This window comes from Schistocerca nitens, chromosome 1, assembly GCF_023898315.1.
Source record: "Schistocerca nitens isolate TAMUIC-IGC-003100 chromosome 1, iqSchNite1.1, whole genome shotgun sequence".
NCBI lineage: Eukaryota > Metazoa > Arthropoda > Insecta > Orthoptera > Acrididae > Schistocerca > Schistocerca nitens.
Window position 1 is genome coordinate 39,742,482 of NC_064614.1, and position 15,341 is coordinate 39,757,822.

Sequence of the window (15,341 nt, forward strand, 5' to 3'; positions counted from 1 at the left end):
GTTCCTTGTCTAAAGCAAGCATCGCTCGTACCATGTTAGAACCTATCTTCATTCCCATATTTCTAAATACCTTGCACCTTACAATGTTGCCATCATTGAAAGTCGCAACAGCATCATACACACCAAAGTGAAGTGTTTTCTATTCCAACAAATACAGTCTTGGGGATTCTCGACCATATAACACTATTTACACTTTCATTGGGGTTTTGAGTTTTTCCGTGAATACACTTTTTCAACAGTTCAGGTGCTGCTAAGTCTCTGAAAATAGGTTTTATCACCTCCATTATTGCATGAGGCAGACTATGCTTATGAGTGTACACTTCACCAGTTAGCAATCCTTTGTTATATTTACACCAACTGTCTTCTTCTTCGGGACACAAGCTATGTTGGGGATTTTCATCGGTTGAAGAAGTATGAAAAAAAAAAGAGCCCAAACAGCCTTCTTCATTTCGTCGACACTTTGTGTATTTTGCCTAATAGCCATTCCATAATAGTTCTGTATTTTGTCAATTACACTGTCAGTTAACCTTCCCTTCCCATCCAACCCTTTACCATCACTGAGTTTTTGTTTTTTGTACGAAGCTTTCAGTCGCCGAAGTCTTGTTCCCATTTGCTTCTGTACGTGTCCAATACACTCAAATTTCTGCACTAAAACATCATCACCATAGGGCTTCAGTCCTTGAACATGTTTGAAACTTTTAGAATCACCGTCACCAAGGTAATTAACATATCGCACTTTATCACACGCCTCAGAACGCTGGAATATACTGGCAACACCAGCCACTTCCATTCCTCCACTACTGCCACTATAGTTAGCTTTGCAATTATTTTCATGTGTACCTTTATATTTTTGTGGACATCTACAATACTTTGATATTACTGCTACATCTAAAACTTTCCCTGTATACATACTGGTGGCAGATACTACACCATGAAGAGATGTGTGTCCCCGTTTATGCCAGGTACCATCGAACGCTGCAGTCAAATCTCTGTTATCATTATTTTCCATTACTGCCTCTTCCACAGCGTTCTTCATAGATTCTATACAGACATCTTCTACTTTAGACCCTATTAATTTATTATAGGTCGTAAACTTGGTTGGGGGATTTGGAAAATTCATGATGCCACAGAAAATTGCACCTGCAGTAGCACCCTTACCAACTGAACGCAAGGAATAAACAAATCTAATGTTGTGTTCATAGATTTTGCTACCATTTTCTTCAGTTGCAGTTACTGCAACACTGTTCCAAAAGGTGGTCATGTATGAACACTTATCACATTTCAGTTCTATTTCACTAGCAAGTCCTACGTGCTTTATTATGGAGAGTTCCAGACCAACTTCACTACAATGAATACATCTTACACAGTTTGAAAAAATTCCTTTGAGAACCGACATATCAAATATTTCAGAAGGCTGACCGATCCATCGTCATTCTTTCGGCGGACAAGGGTTCCACAACCGTGGTACTTGATTGTCGGGAGTATGTGGCTGAGGGACTGAGTCAGCTTTCAGATAACACTACATACAAAGTTTGCCAAGGTAATCCCATTCCTGATGTCCAGGCGGAGCTTCAAGGAATCCTCAGAACCTTAGGCCCCCTACAAAACCTTTCACCTGACTCCATCAACCTCCTGACCCCACCTACACCCCGCACCCCTACCTTCTTCCTATAATTCACGAACCCAATCATCCCAGCCGTCCCATTGTAGCTGGCTACCAAGCCCCCACAGAACGTATCTCTGCCTACGTAGATCAACACCTTCAACCCATTACATGCAGTCTCCCATCCTTCATCAAAGACACCAACCACTTTCTCGAACGACTGGAATCCTTACCCAGTCTGTTACCCCCGGAAACCATCCTTGTAACCATTGATGCCACTTCCTTATACACAAATATTCCGCATGTCCAGGGCGTCGCTGCAATGGAGCACTTCCTTTCACGCCGATCACCTGCCACCCTACCAAAAACCTCTTCCCTCATTACCTTAGCCAGCTTCATCCTGACCCACAACTTCTTCACTTTCGAAGGCCAGACATACCAACAATTAAAGGGAACAGCCATGGGCACCAGGATGGCCCCCTCGTATGCCAACCTATTCATGGGTCGCTTAGAGGAAGCCTTCTTGGTTACCCAGGCCTGCCAACCCAAGGTTTGGTACAGATTTACTGATGACATCTTCATGATCTGGACTCACAGTGAAGAAGAACTCCAGAATTTCCTCTCCAACCTCAACTCCTTTGGTTCCATCAGATTCACCTGGTCCTACTCAAAATCCCATGCCACTTTCCTTGACGTTGACCTCCATCTGTCCAATGGCTAGCTTCACACGTCCGTCCACATCAAACCCACCAACAAGCAACAGTACCTCCATTATGACAGCTGCCACCCATTCCACATCAAACGGTCCCTTCCCTACAGCCTAGGTCTTCGTGGCAAACGAATCTGCTCCAGTCCGGAATCCCTGAACCATTACACCAACAACCAGAAAACACCTTTCGCATCCCGCAACTACCCTCCTGACCTGGTACAGAAGCAATTAACCAGAGCCACTTCCTCATCTCCTCAAACCCAGAACCTCGCACAGAAGAACCCCAAAAGTGCCCCACTTGTGACAGGATACTTCCCGGGACTGGATCAGACTCTGAATGTGGCTCTCCAGCAGGGATACGACTTCCTCAAATCCTGCCCTGAAATGAGATCCATCCTTCATGAAATCCTCCCCACTCCACCAAGAGTCTCTTTCCGCCGTCCACCTAACCTGCGTAACCTCTTAGTTCATCCCTATGAAATCCCCAAACCACCTTCCCTACCCTCTGGCTCCTACCCTTGTAACTGCCCCCGATGTAAAACCTGTCCCATGCACCCTCCCACCACCACCTACTCCAGTCCTGTAACCCGGAAGGTCTACACGATCAAAGGCAGAGCCACGTGTGAAAGCACCCACGTGATTTACCAACTGACCTGCCCACACTGTGAAGCTTTCTATGTGGGAATGACCAGCAACAAACTGTCCATTCGCATGAATGGACACAGGCAGACAGTGTTTGTTGGTAATGAGGATCACCCTGTGGCTAAACATGCCTTGGTGCACGGCCAGCACATCTTGGCACAGTGTTACACCGTCCGGGTTATCTGGATACTTCCCACTAACACCAACCTATCCGAACTCCGGAGATGGGAACTTGCCCTTCAGTATATCCTCTCTTCTTGTTATCCACCAGGCCTCAATTTCCGCTAATTTCAATTTGCCGCCGCTCGTACCTCACCTGTCTTTCAACAACATCTTTGCCTCTTTACTTCCGCCCGACTGTCATCTCTGCCCAAACTCTCTTCCTTTACAAATGTCTGCTTGTGTCTGTGTATGTGCGGATGGATATGTGTGTGTGTGCGAGTGCATACCTGTCCTTTTTTCCTTTTTTCCCCCTAAGGTAAGTCTTTCCGCTCCTGGGATTGGAATGACTCCTTACCCTCTCCCTTAAAACCCACATCCTTTCGTCTTTCTCTCTCCTTCCCTCTTTCCTGATGAGGCAACAGTTTGTTGCGAAAGCTTGAATTTTGTGTGTATGTTTGTGTTTGTTTGTGTGTCTATCGACGTGCCAGCGCTGAGGGAAACATTCCACGTAGGAAAAATATATCTAAAAACAAAGATGATGTGACTTACCAAATGAAAGTGCTGGCAGGTCGACAGACACACAAACACAAACATACACACAGAATTCAAGCTTTCGCAACAAACTGTTGCCTCATCAGGAAAGAGGGAAGGAGAGGGAAAGACGAAAGGATGTGGGTTTTAAGGGAGAGGGTAAGGAGTCATTCCAATTCCGGGAGCAGAAAGACTTACCTTAGGGGGAAAAAAGGACGGGTATACACTCTCGCTCGCGCGCGCACACACACACACACATCCATCCACACATATACAGACACAAGCAGACATGTTTAAAGACCAATATATATATATAGCTGCACAACAGCAACGGTTCCACGTAATAAAATTATAAACTGCCGACCAGTTGCAATGGATAAAGAATTCTTTACCTAGGTTTCAACAAATTTAAATTTTTCTTCAGAAGGTGGCCTAAGGACAATGAACATCATAGCTTACATTAGAAAGGTATGAAACTTAAGTCAAGAATAGATTTTAACACAAATTAGAGAGCTCTTGCATTACAGAAATATGAGAACGACGTCTGGTGCTTACAATTTTACATTAGTATGGACTGATGTATCATCGCCGTTTTTACAAATGTCTGCATAGATCCACTTGTCAAAATTAAAATATAGCCATAGAAATAGGGTTTGTCATGTAAATATAAATTAGTACATGGATGTTGCAGAGCTCACAACTGACTTGAGTGTAATCGGCCAGCATAGTTACTCTGCGGCCAGGGCAGGTGGCGCTCATGGCGCGAACCATGTGCCGATTGGCGTACAAAAGCAACGTGTAAATAATCAGTATTAATAACGTCCTTAGATAAAGTAACAATAAAAAGAAGGAAAGCGTCTAACACTCCCATTATAACAGTATGGGAGCCTTGGTACAATTAATGTAGTTATACATGAAAAAGGCAGGTGGCGCTTACGCCGAGAGAGTTACGTACAGTGGCATATACAGCCAGAATATAAAAATTACATTACTATATTAGTGAAGCCCACACACGGTATATATGTCAGAACTTTAAAATTGACAATAATGGCTCTTAAGACAGAATTACGAACCCTGGTCCACAATCCAGTTAATACACATTCGCAGGGAGCCAACGTTTTAGAGCCAGACAAAATCACATAAGGGCCGATGTAGTGGCAGCCGTAAATCGTGAGAAAACCACATTACATAAAGGGTAGTGAGCTTAAAGATTTGAAAGTGCATCATAGCTTCCTGAGAAAATAGACCACTGAGGTTACCAGCATTAATGTTATACCATAAACAGTACACGTTTAAAGCCTTCGAAAAATTGTCTACAAGCAAGGTTCAACTGGTCGTTCAGTATATTACCATCTTTGAGCTCTAGATATTTAAAAATTTGTAACTCTTCCCACAGATCTAGTCTACGTCCTTTGACTTGTCTGTGTAGGATAACCGTGTCTTCTAACTGTTTAGGCGTATGGCCGGCTATCAGGAGGTGTTCAGCAAAAGTAGAGCTGTGTATATTAGCTCCTTTTTTACCTAATAGGTGTTGTTTATATCTTGTTTTCACAGCTCTGCCTGTTTGACCAATATAATATGAAGGGCAGTTATTACAGGTTAGTTTGTAAACACCTGAATTGGAAAACCAATCGCTGGCAATCTCTACTGAATGTACAAGATTTCTTTTTAAACTGTTATCTGTAGAGAAGGAGACGTTACAGTTATATTTTTTCTTTAGAAGACGTTTAACCCTATACAATATATTACCCAAGAAAGGAATGGAAATAAATTTTTTAGCTTCTTTGCTATCAGTGGGGAGGTTGTTGCTCAAAGTCGAACAGTTTTGGGAAATTTTATTATTGAACAAGTAATCGATCATATTCTGATTGTACCCATTATTAGCCGCAATTGCTTTGATGACATTCAATTCCTTTTGTTGATCAGCAGGTGATAAAGGAGTAGTTACCATTCGGTGAATGGCAGAATGAAAAAAACACCAGTTTATGAGCTTTTGGATGAGTTGAATCAGCAGGGATGACATTATCTGAATACGTTTCCTTACGGAAGATATTGAAATTGAAGGATCTATCCTGTATAGAAATTGTTAAATCGAGGAAGTTAAGTTCACCTTTTTCATTCTGAAGTTCTTTTGTGAAGGAAATCTTTTCATGTAAACCATTGAAAGTATTGAAGAGAAGCTCTAACTAATGATCAGTACCATCAAAAGCAATTATAATGTCGTCAATATAACGTTCATAATAGCGGATTTTTTGGCGTAATTCTGAACTTGAATTGAAGAACGTTATTTCCAGGGCGTTGATAAAAACATGTGCTAAAATACCGGCGAGGGGGCTACCCATTGCTAGACCATCTGGTTGCACATACATTTTCCCATTAAACGTGAAATAATTGTATTTTAAAACGACCTTAAGCAAACCAATCAGTTCCGCAATCTGAATTTCACTTAGTTTTTTATGTTTGAGAAGATTCTTTTTTACAAGGGCTATGGTTTCATCAACCGGGACATTTGTATAAAGACTGACGATGTCAAAGGACACCAGTCTAGTGTCAGGTGTACATCTTACAGTTTGAATATTGTTAATTAATTCCTTACCATTTTTAACAGAAAAATTATTTTCAAATGTGAAAGCATCTTTAATTTTAAAATGGAGGCACCTAGCAAGTGTGTGATGTGGACTACCTATTCCATTCACTACAGGGCGAATCGGGTGATTTTGTTTGTGCAGTTTAAACTGACTTCTGAGCACGGGTGGTTTCGGGTTCATATTTATAAGCCCTTTCTTTTGGAAGTTATTGAACAGGCTGACAGCACTAGCTAAAGTACGCCGGATTTCATTTTGCAATTCCGCGGTTGGATCTACGGTAACCTCAGTGATGTCATTTTCCTCAAAAAACTTTACAGTCTTTTCTATATATTCATTTTTATAAGCCACGACAGCGGTGTTCCCTTTGTCACTCTTAGTGACTAAAGCATCGTGTTCTCTAAGCTTAGGATTAATGCTTTTTACTATACTATATTTGCCCAACTGCCCATTAGGAAATAATTTAATTTCTTTTTCTATTATGTTATTACATTCATAGGCACACTTGACTTGCTCGGTTTTCTCTAATTTCGGGGATTCTAAACCGATTTTAAGATCTACAATAAGATTACAGATAACTGGATATTTATCGAGTTGAGCAGGCAAATTATATTTAAGGCCTTTACATAACAAGTCATTCTCAGCCTGCGTAAAAGTAATATTGGTTTTATTGAGTATTCTTTCATAAAATTGACGTTTGACACTATTGCCTTCTGTATTAACATTTTTACTTGTGGTCCTATTACTAAACTTCAACAACTTTCTTTCATGTCTGGCTTTGATTTCTTCTTTACGATTAAAGAGCCATTCATTAATACTATTCCACAGGTGGTCAATTTGGAAATTACACAGATCTTTAAAGGCTTTAGTTAAAAATAGGGTGTATACAGTAGGCTTCACTATTAAGAACATCTTTTTTCTTGTACAAATTCACTGTGCTACCCGAAATGACAGAACACACTAATTTCTTTTTAACAGAAGGCACTTTGTTACACTGTTTAAAGTTTAAGTACGCCTTCACATAATCAGGGGTAATGTCTTTATCAAGGCACTGTTGATTAAAGTCGATAGCCATACCTGCTTTCACAATTTTTAATTTGATGTCCATGTACCTGGTTGCAGCTTTTGATACCTCAGCGGGCAGGAATTTCAGTATTTTAAACATAGCTGCACAACAGCAACGGTTCCACGTAATAAAATTATAAACTGCTGACCAGTTGCAATTGATAAAGAATTCTTTACCTAGGTTTCAACAAATTTAAATTTGTCTTCTTCAGAAGGTGGCCTAAGGACAATGAACATCATAGCTTACATTAGAAAGGTATGAAACTTAAGTCAAGAATAGATTTTAACACAAATTAGAGAGCTCTTGCATTACAGAAATATGAGAACGACGACTGGTACTTACAATTTTACATTAGTATGGACTGATGTATCATCACCATTTTTACAAATGTCTGCATCCATTTGTCAAAATTAAAATATAGCCATAGAAATAGGGTTTGTCACGTAAATATAAATTAGTACATGGATGTTGCAGAGCTCACAACTGACTGAGTGTAATCGGCCAGCATAGTTAGTCTGCGGCCAGGGCAGGTGACGCTCATGGCGCGAACCATGTGCCGATTGGCGTACAAAAGCAACGTGTAAATGATCAGTATTAATAACGTCCTTAGATAAAGTAACAATAAAAAGAAGGAAACCGTTTAACACTCCCGTTATAACAGTATGGGAGCCTTGGTACAATGAATGTAGTTATACATGAAAAAGGCAGGTGGCACTTACGCCGAGAGAGTTACGTACAGTGGCATATACAGCCAGAATATAAAAATTACATTACTATATTAGTGAAGCCCACACACGGTATATATGTCAGAACTTTAAAATTGACAATAATGGCTCTTAAGACAGAATTACGAACCCTGGTCCACAATCCAGTTAATACACATTCGCAGGGAACCAACGTTTTAGAGCCAGACAAAATCACATAAGGGCCGATGTAGTGGCAGCCATACATCGTGAGGAAACCACATTACATAAAGGGTAGTGAGCTTAAAGATTTGAAAGTGCATCATAGCTACCTGAGAAAATAGACCACTGAGGTTACCAGCATTAATGTTATACCATAAACAGTACACGTTTAAAGTCTTTGAAAAATTGTCTACAAGCAAGGTTCAACTGGTCGTTCAGTATATTACCATCTTTGAGCTCTAGATGTTTAAAAATTTGTAACTCTTCCCACAGATCTAGTCTACGCCCTGGGACTGCTTAATGAGACATAATATTGTGGCCACCAGGAATTGTTTATTTGGCACTGTGAGAAGCAGGAGAAAAGCAGAGTGGGCAGGGTGCTTTTAGAGACAGACAAATAGGGGTACATATAAAAAATAAGGGCACTGAAGGAGTGTGGCTATCGTGATAAAACTAGAGCAAACTACATTTATACACTGCAGTTTATTTTGGCACCTGCAAGGACACCCTTTGTCGTGATACAGTTTTTAGCCTTTCATTCTGATCCATGTTACTGTCACAGTTGTGAACTAATTTCCGTTTGAGTGTTCTGAAAGTTGCTGATGATATAACAATCCTATTCTTTCAGCAATATTTTGACAATGCTCCATTGATGAACGTTCCTGGAAGAACTCACCCAGTAGAGATCTTTTACACCCCTGAACCTGAGAGAGACTACTTGGAAGCTGCAATAAGGACTGTGATACAAATCCACATGTGTGAAGAAATTGCAGGAGATGTTCTTCTATTTCTCACAGGACAAGAGGTATGATTTCCTCAACAATAATTGAAAACTGTTGCTTTCTTCTAAAGTTCCATGGTATGACAAATTATTATTAAATCTTTGATCATACAGTTCATAAACTTACTTTCAGTATTGTAATACTGTATAAATAAAATGTCGTAAAAGTCTAAATAGCAACCAAAATCATGAAATTAAGCTATTTTTAAATCTTCTAGTCAGTCAGTTTTAACAATTTTGTAGGTTTAAGCAGTTGTAATGTGTTTAAGAGTAATAGTTAGTATGACAGTTCTTATGAATAATTGTACATTTCTAGTAATTTAAGGCACTCTTGCCACATATCACTGAAACTGTTTTGATTATTGAATGCTTGACATGTCAGAAGACAGTAATTTGCTGCAGTGTAGACTGCTTTCATATGCAACAATATACAGTTACTGTAGGGTATTGTGCTACAACCAATTCAGTCATAAATTTCATATTATGTTGATAATGATAAAGCAGTGTCGAAAATTATAATACATGTTAATAAATAGTAGTCTTCCTTGTTAAAGCTGAATTTGCAATGAGTATATGCGGTATCTCTATTAAAGTGGGTGTTCAGTTTAGGGTTTCACATTACACGATTATTGTAGGTCCTTCTGTTATTGGTGAATGTTCCAGTTGATGTTAGCTTAATCCACATCGCCAGAATTACACTATGTGATCAAAAATATCTGGACATCCCCAAAAGCATACACGTTTTTCATATTAGGTGCATTCTGCTGCCAGGTACTCCATATTAGTGACCTCAGTAGTCATTAAATTAAACATCATGAGAGAGCAGAATGGGGCTCTCCACAAAACTCATGGACTTCGAACGTGGTCAGGTGATTGGGTGTCACTTGTCATATGTCTGTGCGCAAGATTTCCGCACTCCTAAACATTCCTAGGTCCACTGTTTCCGATGTGATAGTGAAGTGGAAATGTGAAGGAACGTGTACAGTACAAAAGCGTACAGGCTGACCTCATCTGTTGACTTATAGATACAGCCGACAGTCGAAGAGGGTCATAGTCACACAGGAATTCCAGACTGCATCAGGATTGACTGCAAGTACTAGGACAGGCGGGAGGTGAGAAAACGTGGATTTCATGGTCGAGTGGCTGCTCATAAGCCACACGTCACGCCGGTAAATGCCAGACAACCCCTTGCTTGGTGTAAGGAGTGTAAACATTGGACAATTGAACAGTGGAAAAACATAGTGTGGAGTGACAAATCGTGGTACACAATGAGGTGATCCGATGGCAGGGTGTGGGTATGGTTTATGTCCGGTGAACATCATCTGCCAACGTGTGAAGTGCCAGTAGTAAAATTCGGGGGCGGTTGTGTTATGGTGTGGTTGTGTTTTTCACGTAGGGGGCTTGCACCCCTTGTTTTGCATGGCACTATCACAGCACAGGCTTACATTGATGTTTTAAGCACCTTCTTGCTTCCCACTGTTGAAAAGCAATTCAGGGATGGTGATTGCATCTTTCAACACAATTTAGCACCTATTTATAATGCACGGTCTGTGGTGGAGTGGTTGCACCACAATAACGTCCCTGTAAAGGACTGGCCTGCACAGAGTCCTGATCTGTATCCTATAGAACACCTTTGGGATGTTTTGGAACGATGACTTCATGCCAGGCCTCACCCATGAACATCGATACTTCTCCTCAGTGCAGCACTCCATGAAGATTGGGTGCCCAGTCCCCAAGAAACCTTCCAGCACCTGACTGAACGTATGCCTGTGAGAGTGGAAGCTGTCATCAAGGTTAAGGGTGGGCCAACACCATATTGAACACCAGAATTACTGATAGAGGGCACCACGAACTTGTAAGTCATTTTCAGCAAGGTGTCCGGATACTTCTGATCACATAGTGTAGCTCGGTGAGACTGGGAGGAATATGCATTCAGCTCCTTCTTTATAATGTATGTTGTGTATAATTGAAGATTTAAATCCATGATACTCTATGACAGGCAGATTGAATGATTATACTGACCTGTTCAGGTAATATACTTGGTGTCACTCCTAAGAGGAGGTGTATATGCACCAGGAAATTGGGAAAAACACAAGAATTTTTTCATCTGGTGAAAACCCTGGAATTTTGTAGAATTGAGTTTCATAGTTTCAGATTTCAGTTAAATTCTTGTAATTTTGACTGGTAAGAACTGTACTCTAACAAAGTATTTTACTTTAGCTCACATCTGTAGAAAATACTTCTCAGTTCAGTTAACTTGATGTTGTGTGTAGCCGATCCTCTTCTCTGGGTAATCAGCTACATCAATCTGTCAAAAGTTTCTTCTCTGAAGACTATAGCTGGTTAAGGGAATTTATTAAAATACTTCTATCTTTGCAATAATTGAGGTACTCATATAATACTTTTAGTTCAGTAACTTTATTTTTTCAACTTTCAAATATAATATCTTCTGCAAGCTAACTTACTCCTTACACGTTACTCATTTACACATATTTAAATAGCATACATGCGTCTTGTTTCGTTCATAGCCAAGACATGACATAATTTAAAAGTTTCTATCCTCAAGCGAGGCCAATACATGAATGTGCATAGCGATCTATATTCAACTGTTCAATAGTCTTTTTACAGTCACCACAGACTCTTAACACATCAAAGAATACGACATAATTATTCGTTGAGTTCTCCTCATGTCTTCTGTGACGCTGGCGTCAAACACTATCTTTGTTTTCTATTCCTCTTTGAATCGTAAATTCCAGGTGCACATAACTCATGAATACTCTACTGCTTTGTTCTTACTTCCCATACTATTTTTCCTAAGTATGTACTTATTCGTTACTAATTGTAATCTGGAGGAACTCTGGATAGAATAAAGTGTTCCCTTTTTCTGACACTTGTAAATCTAAAATGTAAAAATGCTAGTACTGCATAGAATTCAAACTTAGCAGACTCATCCCTTTAAATGTGTGACTTGTCTCATGATACTGCCATTTTCTCCTTTAGGAACAGTACCTATATCTTACATGGGTTGATCCTAAAGTACCCTTTCTCCTTCCGTTTTGGTAGGCACGCCCCTTTCTTATTCCTATCCTCCTATGGTTCAGGTCAGTCCCTTCTTGGTGCCCCTGTTCGCGCAGTATAGGTCAGCCTTTCATAGGTCTGCCTATCAGCCCTTTTTCTTATCCAATAAATGTCGAGTGCGCCGTCTGTAAGCTTCTTAAGGAGGCCTCCTGGTCATCGCCCTAGCACACATCTTTATGAATACTATTATTAAATATTCTCTGGTAAAATTACAAATCTGCTTTACACTTCTATTCCACTTTCTAATTCTTCATCTAATACCCTAGAGTCCTCTGTCACTCCTCACTTTTATCATGTAAACAGGTATCATACCCACACATAGTATCTACTATGTATAACTGTATTTGCCCACTCACAGTAGATACTATGCCTTTTCTCAAAGGACTAGCATGGCACATGTAAATATATATTTGAGACCGACAAAAAACAATGATACAGAACCGTCACATATCAACAATGCAATATGTGCATCGACTCAGATGTACATGTATTTTTATTCCCCTACATCCCTTGGCAGGTTCTGGCATCACTTCAGGTTCCTAATTCGTAATTATTCTGTTTATGCTTAAATATATCTTTGTGTGTATGTAGGTGTGTGTTTGTGTAACCTGATTCTTCGGACTACTTGTATGAAATAAGTTGAAGGTTGTTGGAAACGAAAGAAAGTAAGAGGGACTTCAGCGATAAAAGTATATGCATATGGAAAGAGGGAAAGATAGACCAGTACTCAGATGAGAAGTAAGAAAGGAAAAAGTAGAACTTCTTGCTAAGATCGAAGAAGAGAAAGAAGATAGCCCGAAAGACAGGGAAACCCTTCCTACCCCCCTTTCCCAGGGTCCCTACTTCGCCAGTACTTGAGTGAAAAGCTGGAGGAGGTATGATGTTAAACGTCTCCTACAGAAAGGACAGTCTCACCTTCACCTTTGAAGCCCCTGAAGAAAAATCTTAGCAACGCCTGTGGAACGGCAAATGATGAAGAATCAGTTACACTTGTCTGAAAGGTAGGGGTGTGTGATTAGTGTTAGTCATGTTTGTACTTACACTACCCACCCCTTCCAAAAATGATACAAACCCTCCTAAAAGGTATAAAATGTTCTATAAAAATAGAAAATTATACACTACGATAATGTAGCTGTGTAGTCATTTAGTTTATTCTAAACTTTTATACACACATAAAATCCTCTATTCATTTTATGTCGTCTAGATATCACTCTGCCCGAATAGTACCTTGATATTATGTTTATACTAACACTATTTTCTATTAGTTTCATTCCATGTTTAGAGATCACTGTTTATCCGTGATTCTCTTAAATAGGTCTCAATCTTGTAGTCATATCTGGTTTCCTACATACTAAAATTAATGGATAGTTTAAGAATTCAAGCATAGATTACAGAATGATCGAAGAATTGAAGGGAATTCGCAGGAAAACTAATTTTGAAGAAACACTGAAAACAACTAGGGATCCGACTGTCGTCACTCTGCAGAATGTTAACGTCCCTGGGGAACAGCTGTGACTCCGCCCGGATCCCATGGATCTGATCTTAACCTCACTTGAGCAAGTGCAAACCAGCACTTCTGGTTAAATTATTTGTGAAAGCCTCCCCACAGCAAAACAGTTACTGCTTTACAAGGAAGCACAACATTAGATAAAGTCATTCTATTTTCTACTTTGTCATGTACAAGTTTGAATTCTTCGTACAAGTCATCCATAACCTTGTTGGCATCATTAAGTTCGGAAAAAGCAACTGTCAAAATGTTTCCGGAGATTATACTCTTCGTCACTTTTCTTTCCACGGTATCAACTAGAGTGTTGACATCTGCAATTTGCAATTGGACGAAAGGAATTAGCTTATCTTGTTTATCAATACTCACCTTCAGTGTGTGCAACCTCTGATTTACAACATCGAAGGTAACATTGCATACGCTTTGCAATTATCCTAATTTTTCGTCAAGTTCCATTTCTACATTGTCATATTTATCTTCAATGTCAAATTCTAATTTTTTAGTCAAAACCTGAAGTTGCTCATTCTGTCTCTGGTTAAATTCAGTAAATAGTTGATTAACATGAATATTCAAAGAACTAGTGAGTTCACTCTTTATATCTAACTTCAGGTTTTTTACCTTATCATTTAAAGTGTCAAATTCAGTCTTTAATAGAACTATATTTGCTGCATGACTGTTCAAGGTTTCACTCTGAGCATTTAAACCAGAATGTGCTTAACCTGAAACTTCCTGGCAGATTAAAACTGTGTGCCGGACCGAGACTCGAACTCGGGACCTTTGCCTTTTGCGGGCAAGTGCTCTACCAACTGAGCTACCCAAGCACGACTCATGCCCCGTCCTCACAGCTTAACTTCTGCCAGTACCTCGTCTCCTACCTTCCAAACTTTACAGAAGCTCTCCTGCGAACCTTGCAGGACTAGCACTCCTAAACCTATTTCTCTCCTTAGAGCTTCATTCTGAGCATTTAATTTTTCACTTAGAGTGGCTGTATCAGCCTTCTGGTCATTTAATCTAGCATTTAGTTCTTGTCTCAAAGTGATTGAATTTGCACTCTGTGCATCTTTTATCAAATAATTATTGGTTTCCGCTCACTCGGCATAGAGTTCTAGCTGCGTTGGTGAGCAGATATGTAATCAGTGCCGGTGGACAGCACTGGTGCCAGCAGTGTCGGACGTTGCTTTCAGCATCGTCGTCGGCGAGCGAACGCGGAGTAAGCACTGGTGAGCAGCAGCTGGTGCAGTCGGCATCGGTGGCTGGTTACGGCGGCGGCGCAATGTACATGTGTGAAGACTGCTTACTCTCCACACCTGATCTTCTTAGTCGAAAAGTTGAGGTCTTCTCTCCAGTTTTCTCTGCTATTACTTCCTCATGTCTTTTACAGCGTTGCACTCGCAACTTTCTTCCATTTGTTTATTGGACTCGATACAATTACTGGAAACGGTTCTCATATGTTGTTAGGCTTGGTTGCTATGGCAACACCTAATATCTTCTTTCCGTTTCTGTCTTTAAATTCCCATTTTCTTCGGATCCTGTCACTGAAGTCACCACGTTATGTTTTTCGCTGACAGAAAATAATATCTTCTTATCTGTCGATCTTACCTATTGATCACATATATGAACTTAAGTGTCAACGTACTCGTTGATTAATGATGTACTAGAACTGCTATGCAGAACAAAATTCTCTTCTTAGACATATAAATATCTTCATCGTTTCGCTCGTATCTCGAGCTTTATAAATAATTAAGTACATTGAGACATAAGAGTTATGAACCATA

General features: G+C 40.0%; 1 protein-coding gene and 1 non-coding gene across 2 annotated transcripts in view; one reads left to right on the forward strand and one right to left on the reverse strand.

Annotated features, from left to right (window-relative positions):
* LOC126240963 (putative pre-mRNA-splicing factor ATP-dependent RNA helicase PRP1) overlaps positions 1-15,341 on the forward strand; it is an 80,009-nt gene that overhangs the window by 26,376 nt on the left and 38,292 nt on the right. The window contains exon 7 of the mRNA XM_049947966.1: positions 8,832-9,008. Coding sequence (XP_049803923.1) covers positions 8,832-9,008 — 177 coding nt within the window. The remainder of the gene's footprint in view (positions 1-8,831; positions 9,009-15,341) is intronic.
* Trnal-caa (transfer RNA leucine (anticodon CAA)) lies at positions 14,314-14,388 on the reverse strand. The gene has a single exon. It is a non-coding gene; the product is annotated as a tRNA-Leu (tRNA).